Here is a 12,183-nt window from a genome sequence, read left to right as displayed (position 1 = left end):
GCCAGTAGGTCTGGGGAGGGGACTGTGCCCCTGGACTGGGTACTGAGGAGGCAGCACCTCAAGTGCTGGGTCCAGTTCTGGGTTCTGAAAAGGTGGTTGTAGTGAGGTGGGGGTTGGTCTCTTGTCCCTGGTAGCCAGTGACAGGAGAGGGGAAAAGGGCCTGAAGTTGCATCAGGAACAAGTTAGGTGGGATATTAGGAATGATTTCTGTACTCAAAGGGCTGTCAGATGCTGGCCCAGGCTGCCCAGGGAGGGACTGAGTCACCATCCCTGGAAGTGTATAAACAAAGAGCAGGTGTTGTACTTGGTGTCATGGTCTGGTGTTGAGTCTAGTAGGGCTGGAGAGACGGTTGGATTTGATGATCTTGTAGGTCTTTTCCAACCAAAATGATTCCGTGATTCTATGAAATAAAGTCTGCTTTCCTCTTCCACAGCCAGGATTCACAGGCAGACATGCCAGAGGATGATGAAAAGGGCAATCTTGCTAAAAAACTACTGGCAGAAGCATGTGAGAAGGAAGGACTGGATGCTAGATACTGGCTCCCCAAACTGTCTCAGATACTGGGAGTCAAGTCCACAGAAGCCCTAAAACATCTGCAATATGAAGACTACCTTAAGCTGGAGTGCAAAGTACAGCACTCCTGGGAAACAAAGGCGCTCCGAAAACTCCTGAAACTAACAGACACCAAAGAAAGTTTGGAGGAGCTGCAGAAGAAGCGCTTGGAGATGGCAAAGCAGAGACAAGAAGAGGCCAAGCGCGTCCTGGAGGAGCTGAAAGCCATGCACAACAGCCACAAGCACAGCGATGACGCTGTAAAACAGAAAGAGGAGGCTCTGTGGCAAGCCATGGAGATTCCCAAAGAGTACTGGGCCCCACCAGAGAAGCCCTTGGCGCAGGTGCTGGAGAGCATCCAGAAGCAGCTGGAGCAGCAGGAGTCCTCAGTGGGCAAAGGTGAGAATGTCCCTGACGCTGAGGTCCTGAGGCGGGCGTCGGGGGGGCTGGCCCTGCAAGGCATTTACAGAACCAGCAACATGGAGGATGTGCTGGCAAAGCGAGACCAGCTCATCAGGGTGCCCGACGGATTGAAGCTCGCTGGTCCAGAGCAAGGGTCGCTGCTTGAGAGGAAGGAGTTCTCCTCCTCCGAAGCAGAAGCCACTTTCACCAAGTCCATGGAGCAGCTGGGGTTCAGCATCAGCGTTTCTGCCAAGGCTGGGTTCTGGGGGTTTAATGCTGAAGCTGGTGTAGATTACAGCAAATCCTCAAAGTCAGAGGACACCCACCAGTCCCGCTCTGAGAAGAGCTACATTTGCACCACCAAGTACCAGTACATCCCTCTGGCCTCCTGCTACTTCCAAAAGCATCAGCTTCGCCTCTCGGATGTCGCCCTGCGGGAGCTGCAAGAGCTCGAGCAGCTTCTGAGCATCACCCCGGAAGCAGACAGGCCCAACATGCTGAAGAGCAGGTGTGGCAGCTTCTTCAGCAGGTTCGGGTCCCACGCAAACCAGGGTCCCCTCCACTTTGGGGGGATCTTCTGGTGGAAAGCATCTACGGAAGGATTCAGAGCTGAGCAGCGGGAAGAGATGAAGCGTCAGGCATCGGAAGCGCTGCACTGCTACGTCAGGGCCAGCTTCAGCAGCTTCATTTTCAGCGCTGGAGTGGGCGTGGATGTTTCCAAATCCAGCTCATCGGCTTCTTCTCAGGCAAGAGATGGAACAAGTGCCCACACAGCGGTTCAGCTCTACGTGACCAACACAGGGGGCCCATCAGAGACGGATTCTCTTCCTCAGTGGAGACTGGGGCTTGTAGCTAATAACACAACCTGGTGTGTTATCGACCGAGGCTTCCAGCTGATCCCAGTGTGGGATATAATCCTGTCCAATCACAGCAGTGATTTTAAGTCCATCTATCAAATGAGTAGCAGCCTCAGGGCTGCGTATGAAGCGCTGACGAATCACCATGTCGGCACCATGTTTGGAGAGGACCTGGTCAGTGCAGTGGAAGAGGCCAAAGAGTTCATGGAGAGTGTGAAGTCCTGGGAGGCGATGGTGGATGAAAGAAAACTGCTCACCTTGATAGATTTCAAACAGAATCTGAATGAAAGAACCAAAAACCATAGTGTCTGGATCAACGTGTGCCTGTCGGACAAAGCGCTGCAGGAGTTCCTGGCCAATACCGTTGTGTATTGCACGAGGTCACCCCCAGCAAACATCACCTACATCAAGTCTCTGTTCAGGAGCCTCCTGGATCCTCATATCTACTCTGTCAAGGACTTCCCCAGGTCTTCCTTCATTATGCAGTGGGTCTTCCATACTGACCATGAGCTTCCTGAAACTCCCAATATTTCTGAGCTTGAAGATCTCATCAAGACGATGCTGCAAATGAAGGAGCACATCCAGGAAGTCACCTATGCACCGGAATCCTCTGCATCTGTCATTCACGAAGCAAAGATAAAAGCCACCTTGACCACAAGCCTAGCTCTTTATTCCTTACTGCAGTTTCTCAGGGAAAGGGCCCAGAAAGACATAGAACTGTTGGTGCTCTTAATTACAACCAGCACGGGCTACCAGGCGGAAAGCAACACTTTTCAGCACCTCCTTGGATACCCAGAAATTAACTTCATGATAAATGAAATGCAAACAGGGCATCAGGAGTATCTGAGCCTGAAGGAGCAAGATGTTTACAGAGCCCAGGCCTTCCTGCTGCATCTGGGTCTAACTGTAACACCCAAACATAAAGGGGTGTCCTTTGAGCAGAAGAATAAGCGATTAGCTTTCATGGAAGATCAGATGAAAGACTTATGGTGCACAGAGATAAAAACTCTCCTTGGGAAGCACGGTGCCTGCAAAGACTGGGAAATGCTGGAAAGGGACTTGAATTCCTTCATCAGTGGGTGCTTGGATGAAACATGTGACGATCAGAAGAAAAACAGTATCATCAAGGACATGGAAGACACTTTTCAAGGAACTGAGCCTCCCAATCGGTCCCAACCCGCATCAGATGGCAGCAAATCCAGAGCAACCCCGGTCATGGCAAACCAAGAGTTCCTCCACTTGCTTAAGCGCCTCGGCCTAGAAAGTCACTACCCAAGAAAGATGGGGACAGAAGATTTCCACATCATCTACAAGACATCTTTACACGACAGCCAGCCCAGCAGGGAAAAGGAGCTACCCTTTTACTTCTTGCAAAAGCTACTGACTGTGGATTATCGGGTGAGGTACCTGACTTGCAAGGACAAGAGCACCCCAGAACCTGCACGCGTGCCCAACATCACACCGCGAGAGCATGAAGCCTCGGATTCTTTTGACGACTTCTTCACTGATTTGGAGGAAGAAGCCCGTGGATCTGCAGCCCAGGAGAGTCACGTGCACCCCATGGACCTGCAGATGGCAATTTTTCATTGCGCCGATGATTTCATGAGACAGTACGTTTCAACCAAGCTTGCTTTCTGCCAGTTTGCACTACCTCTGCTGGTACCGAACCCGTGCACTTCCCAGATAGAGTACCCCCTCTGGGCCCTCAGCCAAATCAAAAAGAGCTGGAGAGTGGCTGAGAAGGTAGGAGAGGAGACCAGGATTACCAGCTACAAAAACAAACTCATGTACCAGGCAGAGACACCCATCGTGTCCTTCATTCGGATCGGCAGTTCTCCCTCCTCTTCCAAGTCTCAGATCCTGAATGCCCTGCTGAGCAAACAAAAACACGACACCTTTTTCCACCGACACTGCAAAGGCAGCACCAAAGACTGTCTGCTGATGAAAGGTGTTGTGGAGATCTCCTGGTACTGTCCCCGCGGTAGCGACGACGACAGCTTTGGCTGCTGTGTTGCTTTCTGTAACCTGCACGGAGATGCACGGGACCATGAGGAACAGCTGCAGTTTCTGCAGGAGATATCTGCTGTGAACGTGGTTCTTGTCTGCGAGACTGATCAGAGTGACAAGAAGGGGGTGAAAATTTTACGTGACCTGTGGCAGTCCCAAAGGCCTTTGGTCTGTCTGTTCAGTGAAAAAGAGAACGTTCCAGCTGGCCGATCCAGTCAAAACATTAAAATAGGGATCAAGAACAGAAATGAGGCAGAACTGATGGCTGAGCTGACAAGAACAATCAGGGATCTCCTGGAAGGGTCTAACACGCGTTTCAGCCTCGATGCCTGCCTGGACAACGCTCGCAAGCACGGGTTCCTAGTCGATGAAGATACAGAGGAGTGTGTGAGAGCCAAAGAAAAGGCAAAGGAGCTGGTGAAGCTTCTGAAGAAAGAGAAGTTGTTTGAGATCAAAGCCCAGCTGCTGCCTCTTCAAGGAAAACTCTGGTACACGTGGTGCAAAAAGGACAAAGAACTCACTCGCCTGCAGGAAAAGAGGAACAAGAGCATCGAGCATCATCGGAGTCAAATTGAATCAGAGAAGTCGGCAATAAGAAGGAAGCAACTGGACAAAGCATTCCCCCTCAATGAGCTGATGAGATCAGTCCTCAGCTTTCTCCAGAAACAACCAGTGGATACCAAGAAATACTTCCTGCAGTGGATGAAGGTCTTCATGGATGACCTGACCTCCGATCGCCTTGATGAACTGAAGAGACAATATCACCAGTTATGGTCTCAAATCCTGGCAATAAAGAAAAACAATCAGAAAACCAACCTGAAACCCACATTGCTGAGTAGGTTAGATGCCCTCTCCAATGAAATCAACGATTCCTCCATTGGCCTTGAGCATGTTTTGAGAGAGGTAGGGCAGATTTATGAAGCTCTGGAATCAATGAACTCAAAGGATAAATGTATTGCCAAGCTACCTGAGATTGCAGCTGATCTGATGGCTTCAGGGTATCCCGTTGAGCTGATGGATGGTGATGCTTCTTACGTACCGTTGCGATGGGTTGCAGCAATCTTTGACAAATTAGTTGAGAAGCTGGGGGACAAACGAGTATTTGTTCTTTCAGTGCTTGGCATCCAGAGCACAGGGAAGTCAACCCTGTTGAATGCCATGTTTGGCCTTCAGTTTAACGTCAGTGCAGGGAGATGCACCCGGGGAGCGTTTATGCAGCTACTTAAAGTGGACGAGAAGCTGCAGCAGGATTTGGGAATTGATTACATGCTTGTGGTTGACACAGAGGGGCTTCGTGCCATAGAGATGGTCGATAAGCAGTCCCTTAATCATGACAACGAGCTGGCCACCTTTGTCATTGGCATTGGCAACATGACTCTGATCAACATCTTTGGAGAAAACCCTTCAGAAATGCAGGATGTCCTGCAGATTGCTGTGCAGGCTTTCCTGAGGATGAAGCAAGTACGTCTGTCTCCAAGCTGCCTGTTTGTGCACCAGAATGTGGGAGAAATAACCGCCAAGGAACAGAACATGGAAGGACAACGACGTCTGCAGGAAAAGCTGGATGAAATGACCTTGACAGCCGCCCAGCAGGAATTCTGTGACGTTTCCTGCTTCAGCGACGTCATCCGCTTTGACGTGAACACCCACATTCATTACTTTGCTCACCTGTGGGAAGGAAACCCCCCAATGGCACCACCCAATCCCACCTACAGCCAGAATGTGCAGGAACTAAAGAGCAAAATTCTCCAGGCTGCCCAGAAGGAGTCTCAGGGCAGCATTTTGAGGCTCTCGAGCTTGAGTGTCCGCATTAGTGACCTCTGGAATGCTTTGCTGAATGAAAACTTCATTTTCAGCTTCAAGAACTCAGTGGAGATTGCTGCGTACAAGAGACTGGAAACCGCCTTTAGCCAGTGGAGCTGGCAGCTGAGGAGTCACATCCTGGACTTGCAAATGAAACTGGACAATAGAATTCGGAATGGGGACTTGCAGCAAGTCACCACGGAATCCCTTGAGAAACAAGTGCAAGAGACAAGCGACACCATCATGAAAGCCCTGGAGAAGTATTTCAGCGAGGACAAAGACTGCGAGATACTGGTCCAGTGGAAAACCAGCATGGAACTGAAGCTGAAAGAGCTAAAAGAATCTCTTCTTCTGGAAACGAGAAAGAAGTGTGAGAATCTCATTGAACTAAAGAAGAACCAGAGTAAACTGGATGAAAGGAAGTCGGAGTATGAAAACAAGCTCCTGAAAAGGAGCCGGGAGCTGGCTCTGTCTCTAAAAGGCCAGAGACTCAGTGAAAGAGAACTGAGAGACAACTTCCTTTCTCTCTGGGCAAGATGGATTGCTGAAGTCTCCTCTACTGCTCCGCCTCTGGAACAGGTTGATATTGATGTGGAAATAGAAAATGTCCTTCTAGATCACTTTAAGGAGCCCAACTTGCATAAACGAATCAGGACATATCCCAAATATGGAACATTTTCTGTTGACTTTGAGAGACATGTTGCCAAGAGAAAACGCTGGGGATTCTTGGCAGCGAATTTAGATGAAGCTGATAAGAACCACATAAAGCACATTACGGATAAGATCATAGAGTGTGTGATGGCAAACATTGATAGGAAGGAAAAGGAGAAAAGGGATTACAGTCGAAGTTTCATTCATGAAATATTAAATGAAGTGCAGAAAGGTATGAATTTGGTCCCTACCAATGCAAAATACAGTTTAAATAAAGATTACAGGATAGATCTGTCACTGTTCCTGTGCAGAATAGCAGCAGAAAGGTTTAATGCCATGCACAAGGCATTCAGAAAAGCAAATGATCCGACCATCTACCTGGAGAGCAAGAGAGAAGATTTCTTCAAGTGTTTCCAGATTTCCTGCCAGGGAGCCACTTCTATCACCACATTTGCTGTTTTCCTGTGTGACAAGATCGGCCCAGCTCTTCACCATGCGGTCTATGAGAAGACAGCTCTTGACATAGCTCGAGACATGAAGGCTAAAGTCCTGGATTTCAGAGGCAATAGATCCTCTCTGGAAGCTTGCATACTGAGATACCTGGCAGAAGAAGAAGATTTTGAGAAATTCCAGAAGTACCTGAATCGCCCAGGAGAGTTTTTGCAGAGTTACATTGAGACACGTGTTCATGCATACTCTTTAGATGAGAACAGGAGGCTGGAGAAGTTCTTAGATGACTCTCTTAACCACCACTATGAGAGCATCCAGAAAGCTGTTTTTACGTCAACCAACATTGTCAAAGACAGACAAGACAGAGATGACAAAATCTCTCTTTGGCTGGATGAGTTTTGCAGCGCTCTTGGAGAGGTGCTAAACCTGCCCAGAAGGAACCTGAAGGGCATTGAGCATCAGGAGATAACAGACATAGAGTTCCTGAAGAATGCCGTGACGGAAGCACTGACTCCCCTGAAAGACAAGCTCAAGGAAGAGTTTGCTAGAGCTGATCTGAGCTCGTTTGAAAGGCAGCCTCACACAATCCTGGCTGAGCAGTTTGCAGGGTGCTTGCAGCAGTGTCCCTTTTGTTGGGCTCTTTGCACAAACACCATGCCGAATCACGATGGAGATCACCAGGTTACCTTCCATCGTCCGCAAGCTTTGAAGGGAACGCATTGGTACAACACAAACGATCTGGTCATTGATATTTGTTCCAGTTTGGTTGCAAGCAACTGTTTATTGCATATCGGTACAGACATATGCATCCCCTACAAGAGATACCGGGATGCAGGACCTCCGTATTCCACTTGGAAGATTACTCCTGATACATCCCTGCAAAAGTACTGGAAATGGTTTGTGTGTCATTTTAGGTCCAAGCTAGAAAATCTGTACAATGGGAAATTTCAAGGTAGAGGAGAAATCCCTGCTCCATGGGAGAATATCAGTAAGCAGGAAGCACTGGATGAACTGGAGAAGCTTTAGGCCAAGTCGATATGAAGGCAGAAACGCAACTGCTTTGCCTTTTAGAACAGAGGAGAAGTCTATCTGCAAATTCTTGTTGTTATAGTGGCTGTGTGAAGAAAGCAGTATCTAATCGCTTAGGGAGCTGTGTGAAACAAAGTGTGCTATTCCTGCCATCGCTCTGAAACCACCACTGCCTGGAAAGACAATGCTTACGTACAGCTGACACGGCTGCTGGACGAGCCTTGGACTTACCTGACTGCTGGATACGTGCAGCACTTCCCAAGGAACACGTGGAACTGCCCCTCTTGGACCACCCGTGGCACACGCTAATCGGGGTGGCTCAAGCTTGAGCTGCCAAGTTTGGTAATTATAATGAAAAACGATACAGGTGCCTTAAAATGAGGAGATTTTAATGTAAATTCTACAGCACAAAATTGGAGCTTGTGTTTTGACTAGTTCCACATATATGGGGTGGAACATGTACTTGAGGATACCTGATTCCTGGAGAGCAGATATTCAATCACTCACACCCTCCACCAGGAATTCTACGGACCCCTTGGAGGACAATACATAAAACGGGACTAAACCCCCTAGTAGTACAGGCAATGGCTTCTCATGGCTTTGCAAGGTGGTTCCTCCCATGCCTTCCAGTGGGTGAACAGGAACAACCTGGAGTTAATGTATCTGCCAGCCTGGAGTTATTCCCAAGGGGTGCAAGAGATGCTCTCCGTGGATTACAGATAGAGGTTCTTCCTTAAGTGCCAGAGACAGGGTCAGAGAGTGTTAGAGGTGCTGCTTGCCAAGGAAGGAGGGGTGTGCACAGCAATAAATCAAAGCTGTTGTGCAGAGAGACACCAAGAGAAGGAAATTCAAACAGGTTTAGATAATGTGTGGAAGGAAACAAAAGCTCTTCCCCAAGCAGCTCAAGGTGATACATCGTGGAGGTTTCAAGAGGTTTGGAATAAGCTTACTTCCTGGCTCCCAAGCTTTGCTACGCTCATTTTTGCCTTGATTATTATAATAGGTATTTTAGATTTAGTTCCTTGTGTGGTGACTCAGTGTTCTCTGTGCTGTTGTGAACGAACCACTATAACATCCTAGGGTTGGAGAAGGAATAAAATAAGACATCAAGTAGAGACAGGCAAATAATTTTCAAAATGATTAAAAGAGAATAGTATAATTTGAGATTAGAAAAGGATTTGTAAGGATAACGAAAAGGGGGGGATTGATTGAATGATACATCACAATACAGGAGAGATTGATATAGGTATAGCTTAAGAGAGAATTTATTAATAGAGCTTTTATAGAAGGAGAATAGAAAGTATTTGTGTGGTTTGGATCTGAGAATATTGTGGCTACAGCCACTGAAGCTGTTTTGCTGGAGCAGCTACAAAGTTTACGCCTACCAGTGGAACAGCCTTGGAGACAAAGCAAGAGAAGACAGGGAAGGCATAAATAATGGGACCAAGGACCAATGAAGAGACAGAGTGTGTCTTGTTTTCAGCTAAAAGGGGTTCCTGACTCGTTTGAGCACAGGAATGGGGTTTGGAGACTCTGGAGAACACAGTGAAGAGCAGGTGCAGAAGGAAAATGGAAGAAGCTGACTGAGAGGAAGACGACCAGCCTTCATCCCTGAAGACCACCAGAAGACCCCCTGAGTGGCACTGCACATGCTCTATCTGGGAGGAGTTCATGTAAATGACTTCCTGGAGATCATTTGCATGACCCTGCCTTTTCTTAGGAATGATAATGAATACGTAGAGTTAATCTGTAGAATCAGGAGAGATTTGGCTTTAGGTGGTGCACACATTGGGAGGAGCGATCCCCCTGTGCCCAGCGCTGCAATAAAGGATCCCTGCTTCAGAGTCACCAAGGCTGTTGGGTTTTCATTCCGGCTTTTCGAGGCTTCAGCTCAGAAACTGCTTCAGGATCAAGTCAGAACCCTCTTCCCTTCTCACCACAAACATTTGCACCTGCTTTGTCCCAGAGGAAAACCGAAAGGCTTTCCTGCAGCCAGCAGTCATGTGGCCAACGTTAAGAGCAAAGACGTGAAGAGCAAAGGCAGCTGCTCTGAGCAAGTGAGTGCCAGGGATAGCCGGGAGGGACTCCAGCACAGAAGGAGCTTGAAGTCCAGGGTCTGCTTTAGAACCAGTGCCAATGGTTGGCAGAACAATTAGATTGCCCCCAAAATGATCCAGGCTGGTGGGTGACACCCCTGAAACAATTATTGACTCCTTGTCCTGGTTTCAGCCAGGATAGAGTTAATTCCTTTCTAGCAGGGCATGGGATGTCTGGGAGTTGGGATGAGAGCAGTGGCACGGGCAGATGGACAGGGAAGTAAACAGGTATGTGAGGCTCAGGAATGGAGATAAGGCCCGGGAGAGATCATTCCACAGTCAGTGTCACGGGCAGAACAGACTCAGCATGGAATAAAGGACAGAAAACTCTCTAATTGATGGCACTGCCCTGCACCCCCAGGGACACCAGAGTTGGGTAATGAGAAGTGGGACCAGATCTCAAAGCAGCTCCCCCCACCCCTCCCATCTCAGCAGACTGCACTTCAGTCAGGATTGGGCTCCCTTCCTCCCCGCATTGTGGCACAGGGAGGGGCAGGGACTGGGGAATGGGAGTTTCGGTCAGTTCCTGTGGTGATTTGGCCCTGGCTACTGGCCAAATGCCCACCAGGCTACTCATTCACTCCCTTTTCCAGATGAAAAGGGGAGAAAATACATATTGGGAGGCTTAGGACTTGAGATAAGGACAGAGGGATCACTCTCCAGTTGGTGCAATGGGCAAAAGAGACTCAGCACAGAATAAAAGAAAGAAAAGTGACTTATTACCACTACAGCTACACACCCAGTGAACCAGAGTCGGGTAATGAGAAGCTGCCAGGTCTTCAAGCACCCTCCCCCCACCCCTCCATTCTCAGCAGACTTAAACTTCATCACGATTTTACTTCCTTCTTCCCCCCAACATGGGGTGGGGAGGGGCAGGGAATGGGCAGGGGGGTTCCGGCGGGTCCTCACCAGCTGCTTTCCTTCCCCAGATCTTAACACTTCTACGGCCCCTCACCCCTCCCTTCTTCACACACTTGACTTAATCATCAATTTGCTCCTTTCTCCCCCCCCCATCGCAGCACAGGGAGGGGCAGGGACTGGGGAATGGGGGTTTGCACTCTGTTCCTCCCGACTTGTCTTCCGTCTCAGCTGGGGGGGACATTCCACACACACACTTTCCCTGTGGCACCGTGGGGTCCCACCCCCGCGAGACAGTCGTATCCGCGAACCTCTGCAGCGTGAGTCCTCTGTGTCGGGGACTCATCTCCTCCCCACAGGCCTCTCAGCAGGACTCCCTTCCCCAGGTGCTGACGGTCGGGCCCAGACTCCCCCGGCCTGGTCCCCTGCAAACTCACAAGTGCCCCGGCAAACCTGCTGAGGCGTGGATCAATCTCTCCACAGGCCGTAGATGGTCTCTGCTCCCTATCCTCACCCATGGGCTGTGAGGGGACACCGGCTCCACCATGGTCTTCTCCACCAGCTGCAGGGGAATCTCTCTTTCCGCATTCTTCAACCCCCCCCTCTCCTTCGGGCCTGGCCCTGGTGTCCGCGCAGCTTGTTACATCTTCTCCCTCCCTTCTCCGGGGGCAAAATGCCTCTGCCAGCAGTTTTTTCTCTCCTCTATGTGATCCCCAGAGGCGCTGTGACCATCCCCGATTGGCTCGGGCCTGGTCAGCAGCAACTTTGGCCTTGCATTGGCCGAGGTTTACAGTCTGGGGCCTGCAGAAACTCTTGCTGCTGCTTGCAGAAGCCATCTCAGCAGCACAGCTACGCAAACCCGACAGTTCCTCACAAGTTGACTTTCTTCTTGGCCGGGGAGACATTCGTTCCTCACACCTTTCCCCTGCTGCACCGTGGGGTCCCACCCACGGCAGACAGTCCTTCAGAACTTCTCCAACGGGAATCCTTTCCCACAGGGCTTGAGCTCTTCCCCAGCTGCCCCAGCGTGTGTCACTGCTATGGGTGCAGTCCTCAATCAAAATGTCCCTCAGCCCCTCAGGCCCAGTCCCCCAGGGGTCTCGGCCTTTTCCATGGGCTACAAAGGGACACCTGCTCCACCATGGGTTTCTCCAGGGGCTGCAGGGGCATCTTTCTCTCCGGCACCTGGGGCACGTCATCCCCCCTTTCCCTGCCCTTGGTGCCTGCACAGCTCCTCGCATCTCGGCCTTGGTCAGCACCGACTCCGGCCTTGAGCTGTCTGGTGTTTGCTCTGTGGGGCCTGGAGAAAGCTCCCCCTGCTCCAGCATGAGGCCTCTCCACGAGCTGCAGGTGGGGTCTGGGCCTTTTCCATGGGCTGTGGGGGGACACCTGCTCCTTCATGGGTTTCTCCAGGGGTTGCAGGGGCGCCTCCTCCCCCCCTTTCCCAAGCTTTGGTGCCTGCACAGCTCCTCACATC

At 50.1% G+C, this 12,183-nt stretch overlaps 1 protein-coding gene across 1 annotated transcript; it reads left to right on the top strand.

The window, feature by feature from the left end:
• Positions 1–453: 453 nt before the first annotated feature.
• LOC311189533 (interferon-induced very large GTPase 1-like) lies at positions 454–7,749 on the top strand (the record flags this gene model as incomplete). Its single annotated transcript, XM_084261196.1, has 1 exon — positions 454–7,749. The coding sequence occupies one exon, from the start codon at positions 454–456 to the stop codon at positions 7,747–7,749; it is 7,296 nt and encodes a 2,431-aa protein (XP_084117322.1).
• Between the last annotated feature and the right edge of the window lie 4,434 nt (positions 7,750–12,183).

Source organism: Gallinula chloropus (assembly GCF_964237585.1).
Source record: "Gallinula chloropus genome assembly, chromosome: 3".
In the NCBI taxonomy this organism is placed as follows: domain Eukaryota; kingdom Metazoa; phylum Chordata; class Aves; order Gruiformes; family Rallidae; genus Gallinula; species Gallinula chloropus.
Note: the sequence above shows the minus strand (reverse complement) of the source record. Positions and strands in the feature narration are given on the sequence as shown.